Source organism: Phyllobates terribilis, unplaced genomic scaffold (genome assembly GCF_046119375.1).
Source record: "Phyllobates terribilis strain yellow unplaced genomic scaffold, ASM4611937v1 Scaffold_13__5_contigs__length_258822181, whole genome shotgun sequence".
NCBI lineage: Eukaryota > Metazoa > Chordata > Amphibia > Anura > Dendrobatidae > Phyllobates > Phyllobates terribilis.
Genome location: NW_027362773.1, coordinates 26,013,541 through 26,030,685, shown reverse-complemented (window position 1 = coordinate 26,030,685; position 17,145 = coordinate 26,013,541). Strand labels below are relative to the sequence as shown.

The 17,145-nt window shown below is 43.4% G+C and overlaps 1 protein-coding gene across 6 annotated transcripts in view; it reads right to left on the bottom strand.

The window, feature by feature from the left end:
• The window catches only part of SYT7 (synaptotagmin 7), a 752,204-nt gene that overhangs the window by 235,455 nt on the left and 499,604 nt on the right, over positions 1-17,145 (bottom strand). For 3 of the 6 annotated variants that reach the window (XM_073657964.1, XM_073657965.1, XM_073657967.1), the window contains 3 exons: positions 15,219-15,350; positions 14,388-14,603; positions 1,718-2,098 (listed from right to left, as the gene is read on the bottom strand). The exons of 1 other annotated variant lie outside the window; for it this stretch is intronic. In XM_073657964.1, the coding sequence (XP_073514065.1) occupies positions 1,718-2,098; positions 14,388-14,603; positions 15,219-15,350 (729 nt within the window). The remainder of the gene's footprint in view (positions 1-1,717; positions 2,099-14,387; positions 14,604-15,218; positions 15,351-17,145) is intronic. 2 more of the 6 variants (XM_073657966.1, XM_073657968.1) reach the window with 2 other exon arrangements.

Sequence of the window (17,145 nt, the reverse complement as noted above, 5' to 3'; positions counted from 1 at the left end):
TCACATGATGTAGACTTGACTTCACCACTGCATTTATATCAACAATGGAAAGCCGATGCTGGTGCGGCTGTGGGTAGGTTTGCAGGAGTGTGTGCCACCCCGAGCCTAGCTAGAAACTTTTGCGGAATTTTACAAGCTTCAAACTATTTTGAAAACGTTAAGTCAAAAAATGTTTGCACAACTCCACGTTGCACAAAAATTTTTCAGTTTTTCAAAGTGTTTTATACCACTTTTCTGGTAAAAACACTTTGATGAATCAATGAATAGTCTTGTAAGGTATACTGAGCCGATAAAAACTGCCCCTTTTGGCCAGGGTCACATGAGCGTAGATTCTCTCTTCCGAGAAAATCAGATAGATTATGGTAATGACATTCGGATCAAACTCTAATTCGAGTTTAATCCAAGTGTCCACTTAGTGTGATCTGATTCGCTCAGATGAGAGAATCATAGATGAGGAGAAGATGGAGAACAAAAGGTCTCCATCTTCTCCACTGTGTGAGTGCGGAAATCGAATTGCACTCAGATGTCACCCGAGTGCAGTCCGATGTTTTCTATGCACCCATAGACTTTAATGGGCGAGTGGCTTCTGATTTTGGAGTGAAATCGCAGCATGCCACTATTATTTCACAGACAGATTTGGTCAGTGAACGAAATCGGTAATCAGCACTGACCTATTAAATAACATTGGTCCGAGTGCTATCCGATAAAAATTCAGATAGCGTTCGCCTGATAAATACGGTGATGAGCGAGCCCTCAGTCTTCTAATCGCTGCCTCCATCTAAAAATGTTAATTGCTTTTCCATTCTGTAGAAACTGAAGTTCATTCTAATATGCTAATTGAGGTGCTCAGTGCACCCTTGGTGTGGCCAAGAGATTCAGTGAACCGTTCCACCCACCGTTTTTGCATCTCCCTGCGTCACTCAGTGGTGATCGACACCGCTGGCTTCCCTGGAGTGTCTACAGAAATAGCTCAGGCCGGCTAGAGCTGTCAATCACCAGGGAAGGAAAAGGGGACATAACCAGAGGGCGGAACAATGAAATAATCCTCTTGGCCACAACAAGGGTGCCCCGAGCACCACAATTAGCCTATTAGATTCAACCTTAATTTCTGCAGAACAGAGTAGCATTTCGATTTTTATAGGGCACTTTATTCCCCTGCATGTCAGTTGAGGTGACACAATCCCTTTAAGATTTGAAGTCTGGAGTAACATGCCGAATGAAACCAAAGTCCACAAGATTCTTTTGTTGTAGATTAGCAAATAGTCAATATGGCAAAAATCCCATTTAGGGTATTAGTTCTAGTAGAGCTTGTATTTCGAAAAGGTCAGTCTATAGCAACAGATAAAACAATTAGTTTTGGCTAAAGATCTCTACACAAATCTACTTGTGCCAAATGCTGCCCCTTTAAGACACGAAAGGAGATGAAATTCCCATCTTGTCTCATGGATGGTGCACCCTTAGATAACAGCCATTAGTGAGCAGTGTTCTCAGAGATAGGTGTCACATATGGTTTCTGCTCCATGAATCACTCACTTTCTCCTTTCAAGACATCTATAATTTCAAGACATCATCTGTGACATCTGTTCCATGCAGGTCAAGGAAATATATTCATGGTTAGTATTTCCAGTATTATTCCCTATCTAGGTCCTAGCAATGGAGGAGACGGAGGAAGCAAGAAAAGAATACAACAGTTTGGAAGAAATGGACAGTGACTTACAGGAAAGATTTCATGTCCAGACCACGATTGCGAATCTGACCAACCACATGGTCCCAGCTGCCTGGGTTGGATCGGTTCCTGATGCCAGCTGTCCTGTGCTTGGATCCAGCTGAGGTTGGTGGCCGGTTCTGGCCTGTGCGTTGGGAGCGGGGATTGCTGGTGTTGCTGCTGCTGGATGATGGAGGCTGTTGTTGCATCTGGAGCTGTCCCAGACTCTGGCTGGTGGTTGGTTGGCAGTGATTGTGCTTTTGGTGGAGGCTGAGTGGTTGCTGGAGGCTCTGCTGGCGAAGCAGTGTGCGAGGACGTTGACACTTTAAGTCTCCCCCAGAGATGGGAATATGATCAAGAGTAGTGGCTGCTGGCAGAGTAGGGTCTTCATAACTTAGACAAAGTGGAAAAGAAGAAAGAAAGGAAAAAGGTGAAGGATAGGCAACGCAGGGTGGAAAGTACATACCAGACAGAAGTCAGATCAGAGCATATGTAAGAATCAGGAGGAACAATCGGGACGACAAGGATTAATATCCACAAAGAAAAGACATCCAAAGAAGCTTCCAATAAAAAATCCGGTTTATTTAAATATCCATTAAAAAAATCAGCCTGGCAAAATAGCAAAACATAATTGTTGTCCGGTGAGTGTTCTTTGCCGGGCGGATTTTGTAATGGATATTTAAATAAACTGGATTTTTTTAATTGGAGATGTCGGCTACCTTTCCTTGTGGGCAGGATTTGCTTGGTTGAGCCAATGAACATACTGAAGTTCATGTTACTTATGTGATGGCTGGAAGCTGAACCTTTGCGTTAGCTTTATTGTTCTTTTTAACTGATTAATACAGTTAGAAATATCCCGAATATTACACACTCTCGAAGAAGAAGAAAGTTTTCATTCACTTTACAAAGACCACCCAAAGCTAGTAGCCCGTAGTGTGCCAGGATTCATGACTTGCGTCACACTACACCCTCTATTTTGATCAATTTGGCAAACTTTTTTCTTTCTTGTATCACTTACTAGCTGGCATACATACACACAAATCATTTTCATGATGCAATTGTACACATAGTTTGTAACAATTTATCATATTTTACATCTCCTTTTTGCCATACCCCTTTGTCTTCAAGGGGTATTCCCATCTTATATATTTATGGCATATCTACAAAATATGCCATAAACATATAGCAGGGGTGGGTCCTCCTAGTCTATATTGAGAATGGTCAGAAGTCTTCTCCATTGACAACAGAGCATGATAGGGTCCCATTTTCAAGATAGATTGGTAGGACCCATCTCTGCTATACATTTATGGCATATTTATGGAGCTGCCATAAATGTACGAGATAGGAGTGCCCTATTAATTCATGAAAAATGCTGATGTTGGTGTAAAAATGTCACACAAAACTTTCACTGTATACCACAAACTCCAATTTGTTGTATTACTTTGCTTATTTTTGCTTAGTACACCTCCATCTCATCGTCCTGTGCAGATATCTTAATGGAGTTGACACATGAAAACTTTTACTAGCTAAGCACAGGGTAGATGACAAGTGTAAGATCGCTGGAGGTCCAACTGCTAAGACCCCCATCGATCACAAGATTCGGCATCCTGCAGGGATGCTCAGCCATGCCCTGTACTTAATTATATGCATTGCTTAGCATAAGTGAGTATGCCCACTTTGAAAAGATTTTAATCAATATGTCACTTGTCATAAGATCAATTTAGAAAAATTTGACAAGACTGACTTTCATAGAACATATTTGAACCCATAACATGAAAATAAAGCTAATAATATAACTTTCATTACAAAATCTTTAGTTTTTCTCAAATTATTTATTTGATGCAAAAATGAATACACCCCACATCAAAAACTGCCAAAATCTAGTATTCGGTATGAGACCATGATTTTTAAGGACAGCAGCAAGTCTTCTAGGTATGTGACGCGCCCCCAGGGCCGTGGGGTACTTGGCAGCCGGGCCTCTATGGATACCGGTGGGGTATATCACGGTGGCTGGCCCGGTCCGTGGCCCAGGGCGGTCACCCAAAAGGGGAATTATTTATAGGGGATTTGGAATAGTGTTCGTGATGCCACCTGTGGAATGCGGCCAAAGGGGGCCGCCGCTGCGGAGCAGTCCTCTGAGGCAGATGGTAGGGCAGCTTGTGATGGAACGGCTCCCCACAGGTGGAGCGGGCCTTAGGGCAGCGTGGAGTAATGGATGGTGGTACGGGTGAGAGACGGCCAGGGCGGTTCAGGGGCAATGACAGACTCTCACACGGGGGTTCGCTTCGGTACCTTTACTGGTGTAGATGCAGGTATGGTCCACGGTACTCGGTACGAAGGGTGCACTTCTGGACTCTCCCCAGTGAGCGGGTATAGGGCCTCCTGATCCGTTGCTTCCACTTGCTAAGCTTCTGACCTGCCTGGAGCTAGGCCTCGCTTAATTACTGTCTCTCTCTCTTGCACCTGCTGACCTGGTGGTAGGGCCTTCTCTTGCAGATCACTCTCCCTGGACGCTGGGACCTCCGTGACTCCTAGCCCTGGTACAGTAGTCAGCGTTGGTCGGCCTGGGACTTATAGTCCTCCAGGTATCTGGTGGTCCCTACTGGGTATAAAGGGTCCCTGTAGGCGCCGACCCGGTGTCCGGTGTATATTTCGGGGTGAGCCTGGTACGCTCCTCTGCCCCTTCAACTCCTCTCTCCTTTCCTCCTTGCCGTCGGCCGCACTCAGGGCCCTCACTACGGCAGCAGCAGATGAGCGGCGTCTTCGCTGCGCTCAGCGTCAGCACGCTCTCAGACTAAACACTAAACTAACTTCTGACTGAGCTGCCTGACTCCACCCTCCCTATATATATCCCTTGCGGGCTCCCTCTGCTGGTCTGAGGTTGTAGGGTGGAGGTGTGTGAATGTAATGAGGGCCTCTTGTGGAGAAGTCCATCCATGCACCCTACTGGGTTGTGTGGCACCTGTGCGTAACAGGGCGCCATATATGGAATAAGCAAGTTTGTGGCATATTGGAGCATCTATCTTTTTCCATTCTTCAAGAACGAGATCTTTTAGAGGCTGGATGGAGAGTGATGACAACTTGTCTCTTCAGAATTCCCCACAGTTGTTTCGTTGGGTTCAAATCAGGAGACACTTGGCCACTGAATCACTTTCACCCTATTCTTCTTCAGAAATGCAACAGATGTGTGTTTTGGATCATTGTCCTGTTGGAAAAGTGCACGTCTATCAGGGGCACGGAGTGATGGCAGCATCTTCTCTTTCAATATAGAGCAGTACATCTGTGAATTGTTGATACCATCAATGAAATGTAGCTCCCTGACACCAGAAGCACCCATGCAGCTCCACATAAGGACACTGCCACCACCATGTCTCACTATAGGCACCATGCATTTTTCTAAATTCATTCTTCTAAATGAATGATGCCTACAGTGAAAGGTTGTGGTGGCAGTGTCCTTATGTTGGGCTGCATGAGCTGCTGGGATCAGGAGCTACAATTCATTGATGGTATCATGAATTCACAGATGTACTACTCTATAATGAAAGAGAAGATGCTGCCATCACTCTGTGCCCTTGGTAGACGTGCACTTTTCCAACATGAAAATGATCCAAAACAAATATCTGTTGCATTTCTGAAGAACAGGGTGAAAGTGATTCAGTGGCCAAGTGTCTCCTGATCTGAACCCTACCAAACATTTTTTGGGAATTCTGAAGAGACAAGTTGTCATCACTCTCCATCCAGCATACAGGCTCTAAAAGAGCTCGTTCTTGAAGAATGGAAAAAGATAGATGTTGCAATATGTCGTGAACTTGTTCATTTCATACCTAGAAGACTTGGTGCTGTACTTAAAAATCGTGGAGGCCATACAATATACTAGATGTAGACATTTTTGATGTGGGGTATACTCATTTTTCACCAACTAATTTGATTACAACTGAAGATTTTGTATTGGAATTCATATTATTCACCTTACTTTCATGTTATTGGTTAAAAATTGTTCAATGAAACTCAGTCTGTCAAAATTTGGTAAATTCTTCTTGTGTTCAGTGAGATATTGATTTAAATCTTACTTTTCATAGGGGCTGTACTCGTTCATGCTGAGAATTGTACGTCAGTCTCATAGATAATCCCCATCCAAATTACTGCATGAGGAAATAAATAACTAAAAAATTAAAATTTTAGATCTCATTTACAAATGACATGTATCCTTATTCTTTGGAGAACTGATAGGTCTCTAGATGGTCAGACACCCACCAATCATGGTGTCCTATCAATATGTTATCAAGGCGGAAGGGAGAGCATGCCAGCCATGCGCCAGTGTCCTCCAGTGCAGCATGCGTCAGATACTTCAGCTGAGTGCGTGACCTTCTGATAACTTTGCCTTTGGCTAAACACAATGCCAGATTTGACATTTTCTTAAAAAGCTCGAAGCCAATTGACATTATCAGATCTATGTAATTGACTGGAAGTTCAGGATTTAAAACAGGACGATCATCCCTTCCTTTTAAAAGAATATACAGTCACAGGCAGCCAGAAGGTTAAATGTTGGTTCTCAATGTGCACTCTGCAATTTGAGGCACGTGTGCCACGTTGGCAGGTGGTGAGTGGGATGTCAGGGAAAGCTTTTTATAGCATCCCTGTAAACTCATCTCACACCAAAAGTCTTCTGGGATAGGAATAAAAAAAAAATCTAACATTAAAGTAGGAAGCTGCTCTGTTTTCTGGGTAGGCAGAAAGGGAATAAAACAATTATCTGCACCATATGTACGGAAATTCTGTAATATGGCATGGGTTCAGATATTACAGATAACATGCCAAACACATATGCTATACAGAATGAACCAAATGTGCTGTAACTTTAGGGAAAAGTATAATAGATATGATGAGCGATATCGATGGAGTCATGGAAATGTGTGAATGGTTTCTGTCTCATTGTGCTGTACATTGTTTAAATACAATGGTTAACGTGATCCCCATTTTTTTTACGTTTTTGTGAGAGTTTTCCCACTTTGGCAATGTCCACAATTCATGGCATAAATGCTTCAGAAGTTGGGGCACCCATCATTGAAAGCTCCACCAATTAAAAGAATAGAGGTTCCCTGACCATTATTTTGAAGACCAAAGCTTTTGGAAAAATCCAGGAGGACACTGAGCAGATGATGGGAGCTCCAGAATATGCAGTAAATGACTGAAGTGGAAAAAAAGGTTTAGGCTCAAGTCCCACATAGTTGGTGAGTTTTTTCCGCTGTGAATTTTCATACACAAAAATCACAGCGTCTTACCGTTCCAGCAAAGTGGATGGGATTTATACCAATCTCATGCCGTTGCGCTTTTTTTTATGCTACAAACACTGACCCACGGTGCGTTGTTTAAATCTGCAATATGTCAATTTCTCTGCTACACACCTGTCCCAGGTCTGGGCTTTGCCCCCTACCTCCCGGTCCACCAAACTTTCTTGTGCTCCACATCAGGCTATGCAAGTGGCCTGACGTGCTCCCATGTGTTGAGCTGCCTAGGCCTTTATAAGGCCTACCGAGGAACACACCTGTGTCTTGGTATTAAGACTTTTAGTTTGTCTGTGCACAGTTCCCTGTCTGTGGTCTCCAGTACATCTCTTGGCTGCTTGCAGCTTTCAGTCACTCAGTTACCTGTCTGCCTGCGGCATTCAGTATCTCTGCGACCTGTCTACGGTATTCAGGATGTCTCCTGTCCGCCTGCTTCCAGTTCCTCAGTTACCTGTCTGCCTGCAGCATTCAGTATCTCTGCAACCTATGTATGGTATTCAGGACGTCTCCTGTCCGCCTGCAGCTTTCAGATTCTCAGTTACCTTTCTGTCTGCGGCCTTCAGTATCTGAGCAACCTGTCTGCAGTCTCTAGGACGTCTCCTGGCTCCCTCTGGCTTCCAGTCCCTCAGTTATTTTTCTGCCTGTGACCTTCAGTACTTTTCCAAGCTGTCTATGGTCTTCAGGACGTCTGCTGTCTGCCTGCGGCCTTCAGTACCTCTGCTAACAGTCTCCTGTCTGCTGTGTCCTGCATGGTTCACCCATCTGTTGCACTGATACACGTGGCCCATGAGCCCACCCGGACCTTTGGCTTAGAGGAGCCACCTCACCTAGTGAGCCCCATGACATTCTCTTGCGGTAAAGATGCGTTTTATTGGCAGATTTTCCCCATAGACTTAAATTAAATGTTGAAAACTTGCAGATAAAAAATGCATATGTGTTTATATTGCGTTCCTTCAGCCGGAACGCAGTAATTACGCATATAATCCACACGTGACTTTATGAATAACGTTTTCTGAAAGTTAAATAACAAGAAGTTTCCAAAACTGAGGGTTTCTTATTTAAAACATGATATACCAATAAGGAAACAAACACCTCAGCTGAAATAAAACAATAAAAAAAAGACACTAAAAAAGCAAAAAAAAATGTAATCTAATTTAGCCAGTGGGTGCAGAAATGATGCAGAAAATCTGCAGCATAAAAAATGCAGCAAATATTCATTGTGGGAACTTAACCTTACAGCTTTTGTCAAGTTACACGAAAAATCCAATAAATTGAAATTGACCTTGTTTCCTAACTTGTTACTTTAGTCAGTCTTTTTGTAGGCTTCGCTGTCCTAGTAATCAACCATTATAGGAGTATATTCACTTATTCCTTGCATTTCTTCTCCTCTGCCTGTCAATCTTTCATATGCTCATCCCATAGTCATGGCCTTGTGTCTTTAGTAATTGTCGTATGTGAGGGGGGTAACATCAAGACACTGAGCTAGGAATCTTCAATAACAGCCCATATATATGCACATAGTACTATTTCCATTCATTTCAATGATGGGTCCACCCTGGGCAAAAACAGCTATTGCAAAACACATGGTATTTAATAGATCATCCTAAGGCACAGCTCAGACATCAAGCACTCATAACTTTCTGAAGACCATAAATCAAATACCCAATATAATGAAGTATCCTACAGCCATGTAAATAAAGTATTACATATCCACTGTATGCAGTTTTTTGTTATGTAATCTGATAGCAGCATGATGTAAGGGCAGAGACCCTGATTCCAGAGATGTATCTCTTAGTTTACTGGGTGCAGCAGTTGTGATAGGATCACAGTTCTCTCTGCTGCAGATCTCGGAATGCTGTGCCCTGTATAACCCCGCCCACACTACTGATTGGCTGCTTTTTGTGTTCACTGTATAGTGACAGAAAGCTACTAATCAGTGGTGGGGCGGAGTCATACACAGCAGGAGGACTAGGAGGCAGGAGACAGCTTGTCCTGTAGTGATAGTCTCCTGCTGATAAAACACTGATTGTATTGAAACAGCAAAACACAGCAGAGTGACATATTGCTAGAATCAGGCTCTCTGCCCCTACACCATGCTCAAAATGTTCTAACGGATTCCCTTCAACTGTTAGATCAATGTGGGATTCCCACTAATCGGGTGGTTAAATAAATAGAACGCCAGCCACATAAATAAAGTGCTGGGTTCAGATGTGTGCAGCAGTCTCTAGAGGGCGTGTTTTTAGGCTGCTCTGCATAATAACCCTGCGAGCCACACCCCCTTGGTAAAGACCATCAAAAGTAGCACTAAATAAAAAGGCCCATATCTCTAGAATTGTTTGGCGGATTCTAAAGAAACAAAAACTGGAATACTCAGGGCAGCAGCAGGAAAAGAATAAATGCAAAAACTAACTGTCCACTTTTGACCTGGAGACAAGTCTTCTTTAAGGGCTTATATTTTTTTCTAGCAGGAATTAGATATGCTAGTAAATTCTAATGTAATGTAAATCCATCCAGTAACGTCTCCTATTGTACCTAACATCAACAGGTTTCAATAAAGAAATATTACATTAAACGGCTCTTGACCAGAAATGTCAACACGTCTGAACTAAACTCTCTGCAATGGGAGTCTACATCAAAATGCCAATTTGGTAGAAGTGCTCATTTCAATCAGCGGTGCTGAGGACGTGTCTACAAGAATTCGAGGTTAAAAAGAGTCAGTGAGATTGGATCCAAATCAGTGACACACTGCAAATCAACCTGAGCAGACAGGCTCGAAAGCGGGAAGATGCAGGAGCTGATTGGAAAAAGAAGTTATTCACTCCAGATGCATCATGTCCATATCCTGGGACTTGGTTACCAGATGTCGGCTTTACCCTGAAGTCATGACAGCGCCAGGGCAAAAGAGGACACCGCTTTTTCACCCGGTGACACTCTAATTCGGCACAGAAAATGGATCGTACAATAATACTGAAATTGTCCAAGAGTTAATTATACAATGTATCTTCTAGATCATCAGTTACTCATTACTGTCTGTTTTTTTTTCATCACCTTAAGTAATCCTAAGAACTCTGTATTTCTTTTGTCTAAAGAATTATAAAGACATGGCATAGCCATGTGTACAGAGCCTATATGGCGGAGCTCCAGAACAGGGGCAAAACAATTGTGTTTCAGGGGTTACAGTTGCACCTGGACCTGGAGCCTCGGGTGGCCCAAAAGGTCCCATTTAGAGATAGGAAAAATGTTTTTCATGACTGTGGTCCATTGGCCAGGTCAGCACTCCATGACCGCTGGACGGGAGATCAACGAAACTCCTTAACTCCTGCCATTCCCGCCTTCCGTCCAGTGGACACGAAGTACTGACATGGCCAGTGGACAGAAGTCTTTCTCCTATCTCTAGTCCTTTTGGTCTATATGAAAAGACCAATACTATTAAAGACCTGTGATAGTTCGGAGCCCTGTTGGAGATTGTACATTGGGGCCAATGAGTTTTAAAGCGGTTATTCGGGACTTTTTATATTTTTCGTATGGGGATAAGCACTTATTGGCAGATAGTTGCTAACTACCTGCCGATGCTGCCCTGCATTGATCTCTCCTGGCTCAAAGTGTTCACAGACCACTACTGCCAGTCATTCTCCTGCATCCTGTGACGTCACATCGACAGAGCAGTTCCTTCTCTTCTGCTCTGCTCTGTAGACTGGGCATCACTGCCAACGTTATGTTAATTGAAAGCCAACTCATTTTAACGCAACAGGGAGCCAGCTGCCAATCAACATGACATCGGCAGTGACGCCCCGTGACAGAGCGGAATGGAAGAGAAGGAGCTGCTCTGTCGACATGACATCACAGGAAGCAGGAGAATCGCCAGCAGGAGCGGTCTGTGACCGCTTTGAACCAGGATAGATCATTATATGGCAGAACAGGCAGGTAGTTAGCAACTACCTGCCAATATGTGCTTAGCCCAATAGGGAAAATGTTAAAAAGTTCAAAATAACCCCTTTAAGTTATGCCACTGCTCATGGGGCTGGGTACTATTGATGTACAGCCACTCCATATGCTGCTATATGGTTTCTCTATATGGTGAGATGATCCCTTTAAGTGAATCCTGCATCTGGAGAAAGAAAACTGTTTCTTAACCTTGGCAAATCCTTTTAACTGGTCATAATTTAAAGAAACATGGTTCCCACCATTGGTACATGAAAAGTAAACCTTGAGGAGAGATAGTAAGGCCAGGACTGTGACCCAAAGGGGCTAGAAGATAGGGCCCCATGACTAGGAGGCCGCATGCCCAGGCCAACGGTGGGTTTTTTAATATTGGAAGTCCAGGTTATGGGGGGCATGGCATGAGATTTATTAAAATGGCATTTGGTATGGAAAAGGGGGGCAGGGTTAAAGGCAGGAGAGGAGGACATAGAGGGGGTGCGGAAAAAACATGGACATACCTGATTGGTGAGAGAGGTGGGGTATATAAGTTGATCAGGGACGGTTAGGGGCAGTCCGTAGGTGGAGCAGCGTCCCACTCCCACCCTACCGCCCTTCAACATAAATTTGATTGATGGTTTTGACCTTTGGGGGGCTATTTTGTGGCAGCTCGGTTAAGCAGTATGTCATGGCAGCTGGCGGGATTAGGTCTTTGGAAAGCTAATGGCAGTATGATGAAGGAGGGGAGGGACCCGTTTGGTTTGTTTTGGTAAATGGTAAAGAATACCCACGGGACGCAACTTGGCCAAGGTCTTAGAGGGAAAATTTTATGGGGCACCATCCAGCAGGAAGGCCTCCGAATCGGCACGTTGCGATTGAGGACGAAGAGGAGCAGCTGATGGCGCCAGGGTTTTATTGAGTGGCTTCCAATGACCTCTTTCCTTATATCATGTCAATAATATGTTAATAAGGTTAAGATGGTTAATGTTATAAATAAAGGCCATTTATCCAAATCCACAGCTGTCTGTCGTTATTGCTAATGGGGATGATTAGGAGGAGGGGGAGAGTGATTGAGGTGGGGTACGAGAGTCCGAAAGGGTCAGCCTTTCCTTAGTCAAGTCCAACTCATTTTGAACAGTCACAAACAATTACCTGCTGAGGATTAGTCATTATCATTTTCGCATTTTAGTTAATGAGTTTGAATGATCTTGTTAATATGCATACTTGTCAGTCCTCAGAAATGTATGTCTCCCCGGTATGGAGTCAGTATGATCGCCCTGTGGCAGTAAAAACACAGCAGAGCTGCATTGATGAGAACCATTAGCCTTGAGAGGTTTGGAACCAGAATGTACAAATTTCATTGATTTCCGCCTTTGTATGCTGACAACAAGGTGTTAGATATATTGGCAACCTGATCAGAGGCTGCACAGTCTGATGGAATTTATACACGTTGGTGCCAGAATTATTTGGCCTTTATTGGCTAAATTCAATTGTCATCTGACCTCTCCTTTCAGCCTTCGCTTTCTTCTAATGCTGCAGACTAGTCAGAGATTTTATCCACATCGAAGCAAATGAACAGCATGTTATATGTAAACATGCAAATTTTGAACATGTATGGGTTAAAAGGATTAGAAAAAAATGTTTGCACCACTTTTGTCCATGATCTATGTCTGGTATTGAAGCTAAGCCACATTTACTGGAATGGAACGAACTGCAGTACCAGGTACGGCCTATGGACAAAAGTGGCACTATTTTTGCAAAAAAAAAAAAAGCAGAGATTTTTCTTATCTGGAAAAATGCTTTAAACGATTATATTCTCTATGCATTGTTTCTCCTTGCCTTGATCTATAAAATCTGTCCTGCAACTTCATTGAAAGTGGTTCTCCACCCATATTTACCTTTTCCAAAAATCCGATTAGTGTGATGTTTGATTTGGCCATTTCCCTTCTCTGATCTTAGCTTAGTGTTAATTCAGTCTTGAGCTGCAAACACATGTTAACCACGACACGCTGGTTGCAACATTGTGCTGCCTTACAACTTCCTTCAAGAAAAAAAATCAGCTTTTTTTCCTAAAAACAGCACAATTTCTGTCCATGGGCTGTGTAAAGTATTGCAGCTTAAGTGAATCTGGTTTAGCTGCAATACCAAACATGGCCCACGGACAAGAAAAATGTTGTTTCTGGGAAAAAAAGCTGTTTTTTTTTTGTACAGCATGATAATGAGGAAGAGAGCCTGATTCCACTGATGTGTCACTTATTGGGCTGCTTGGAGCAGTTTTGGTAGAATCCCAGTTTTCACTACTGCAGATCTAGCAGTGCTCGGAATGCTGAGCTCTGTATAACCCCACCCACACCACTGATTGGCAGCTTCCTGTGTACACTGTGCAATCAGTGGTGGGGGCGGGGTTACACAGTTTAACTGGACTGGCTTGCCCGTGACACCTAATCCTGAAGTTATAATCTTATGATGATAAAACACTGATCGTATTGAAATTACTATTGAAGCTGTTAAACAAGTGACACATCCCTGGAATCAGGGTCTCTGCCCCTACATTATGCTGCTCTCAAATTAAATAGCATAACCTGCTAACAGATGCCCTTTAAGAAGATAAGCATGTACAGATAACAATCACTTTGACAGTAATCGGGTCATGCCATTCCTCATCTCAGCCTGCATTGTAAATTGGAATTTTATACAAATATAGTTTTGGTGGAGAAGCCTCTTTAACCATGTTCTGAATATAAAATTTTCATGCCAAAACAGAATAATATTAAAAGTTAATCCAATCCGCAAGCCCATATTAATAGTAAACAGAAGTGGACACCATGATAAATGTTTTCTGTACAAAACAAATGTTCTCTGCATACAAATCTCAGAAAAATAAGGATATGGAGACAAAGTACCATTATATTATATATATTTGCTCCAGGACTGGTCTGGAGCTCAGGATCCTTTGCATAAAATTTGTTTTTTACTATTAAGTTTTCCTACTTTTTAAAAATCCATCTTCTATTTCTATGGACTTATGCTCTTCTACTTTGTAGGTCCTACTGCTGCAATTGGTGTGTGTCACGAGAATAACAAAAGATAGACCCATTGTATTGTATGAATGACCTAAGGGCTCTGTTTCAGTAAAATGTCTCCTAAAGAATCATAGAATGTTAGAGTAGGAAGGGACCTTCAAGGTCATTGTGTCCATCCCCCTGCTCAATGCAGGATTCACTAAACCATCTCAGAAAGATGTATGTCCAGCCTCTTTATAGAATCATAAAATGTTAGAGTTGGAGGGGACCTTCAAGGTCATCGTGTCCAACCCCCTGCTCAATACAAGATTTACTAAACCATCTCAGACAGATGTCTGTCCAGCCTCTTTATAGAATCATAACAGTGTAAATTGTTTTTGGAAAAGAAAGCTGGGATGTCCACTTGTTGAAGTGGCTTTTATGAAATTTTGGTTGTTGAACTTCTCGAACACTCACTTGGTTCTGAGATTCCCGGATGCCAAGTGACTCTGTACGGTGTGCCAACGACCTCTTCCTGGTTTTCCCAGGCCTGGTTCGCTGTGATGGCTTTGGGAAGACATACTGATCTTCATGCTTTCGTTTCGAAACTGCTTGTCCCCCATCCGACCATCTTTATCCAATAAACCAGAGGTGCCACATGCAGCTGATTTACTACCAGACAATACTGTGCCACTGAAAAAACGCCCACGTGCAAAGAAAGGACACGCAAATGTGAAGACAGAAACAAACAGTGGCGGAAAAAAACATATACACACAAAACAAAGACACCAGATAAAAAAAAGAGAGAAAGAGAGATAGGTCAGCTCTGTAAACCAATAGCATCATACAACATATACAAAAATAACCCAAAGCATCTTTCGTTAGAAGAGGGAGGAAGACGGCAGCCTGGGTATGATGACGGTAAAAAGTTCCACATCTCAAGAAACAACATAGGGTTAACATGGAGAAAATCTGTCGGGAGAGGCACCAGACAGCTAGCCAGCCACAGGAAGAAAGAGGCGTGTTAGTGAATCAGACCACACAGTGCGGATGTAGAGCACACTCTGCTTTAACGGGCAACCCTTCCTGGCATTGAGTGGAAAGGGAGTAGAGGTCGAAGGGAGACTAGATAGGGGGTGCGTCTGTTAGAGGAAGCTAGGATGGGTTGCTCGTCTCCATGGCTTATCCGCCCATGGGGGTGAAGTGGAGCGAGGGTTAGAGGAGCAGGTGGGAGGAGGCGTGTGAGAGGAGTCGGGGAGTTGTACATACTCACTACATACGACCATACCAGGCAATAGAAAGACTCACTTGAGGGCCAGCCTTGGGTCACCATAGGGGGCGTAAGGTGAAATGTTTAGGATAAACTCCTTTGGAGGGTAAGAGCTCCATTTCTGGTGGGCTGTGCTGTCATTGTTATTCCAAAAGTCTTTGTCTAGATCACTAAATTGGCAGAAAAAGAGAAAAACAAAAAAAAGAAATACTAGAAAAAAGCCTGATTCCCCGGTATGGAGCGAACGAGGAGGAAGGGAGTTAATGTCACATAGTGGCCTGGAAGTGTCGGGAGAGACATGGAAAGGAGAAAGACGTTTGTTTGTTAATTAACGGGATCCTGGTTCTCTGGAGGAGAGGAGGGAGGCAAGAGTTTAAAATCGGAAGGTTGAGCGGATCCAGAAAGCTGAAAGAGAGGGAGGGAAAAAGTATGCATTGATTATGTCACCCAGAAGCGTCACTCCTTCCCAACCCTTTTGGTTCCCCCCCCCGTTTTACTTGTCATGAACCCAAATTAATTCCCCTCCTCTGTGCATCAATCTCTGCACTCAGAATCTGGAAAGAGCGGCGCTTTAAATTAAGAAGCAGTTAATAGCCTCTTTCATTAATGCCAACAATAGGGGGCGTAGTGCACCCGCGGGTCACAACTCCTCCGTATAAACAAGGCGCCATTGTAGATCAAAGATGATCAGTGACTGACCCTCCTGTTCATTATAAACTTGCAAGATGCTCGCTTCTCCTAACCTTTCAATGGATTTTCTCAGTCGCTATAAATAGAAGCTACTTTAATTACGGTAAATCAGAAAAAAAAAGTATTTCAGAAGCGGCTAGTGATTCAGCCGGCGTTCCGCATCAAATTGCCTGCTTAAATACAATGCTAAATCCTGTAATCTCAAGGATTGTCATTAGAAATCCCCTAACCCAGAGGGCTTAATAGAAAAGACGAGCGTTACGCAGTGATTTACCCCACAATAATGGGCTCCAAGATGATTTAGGTGCGATAGAATCAAACTCCGCCGGCCCGCTCATATTTTTGTGTCATTTCTTAATCGGTTGCTCCTCAGCGATTGCTTGTTTGCGGTTGGATACTTATGTTTCATTGATGAGGAAACAATGATGTCTCTGTTATTACACAGCGAGCGCATGATTAATCAACCTTAGGAAAACAGGAGCGCGCGTCGGCAGATAACACCCTATCAGAGAAATATTTACTACCGCTTGCTTTTTGACTGGGAGGTGTGTGCTTAGTATCTCAAATCAGCTCATATCCTTATGGGACCCATTTTTATGGAATTGTCCAGCCATAGGACATGAATGGCCAGAGTTGTGGAAATTGCATTTATAGATTTGGTTGTGACAGTCTACAGTATTAGACTTACATTGGTTTTAGTGTTAGCTGAGCTACCATGACATGGAATCTCAATGAAGGCTGTGCATAAGCAAGGAAAGTACTAACATTAATTTGCTGCAGTTAGGGGTAAAGTGGCTGGGGTAGATCCTATACCAAAATATATTTGTGTTCTTTTAGTAAGGCTGCATGCACACACGTCTGTGTCCTGTCTGCTTTTCTTGGACAACGCATTGACCCATAGGGTTTCATTGATCCATCAGTTTTAAAAGTGGATCAGTGCCTTCTGTTCTATTCTCATCGATTTTACAGATTAGACTCGGTTATTAAAGGGGTTGTCCGGTCCAAATCGATAAGTCTGCAGTTACTCTGTGTGACTGCAGACTTGTGAATGTTCAAAGCACATGCACTGTGGACTGCGGGGATTCGCCGGTTTCTGAGCCGGGAGGGTATGTATCAGTTATACATACATCCGGCCAGTGGGCGCAGCCTCGCTTCCATACACGTGTAAGGAGCGAGGCTGCGCCCTCTAATCGGCCATGTCTACTGGGCGGATGCATCACTAAACAGGCTCTGACCGGGGGTATGTATAACTCTGGTCACCCGAGAAGGCAGTAT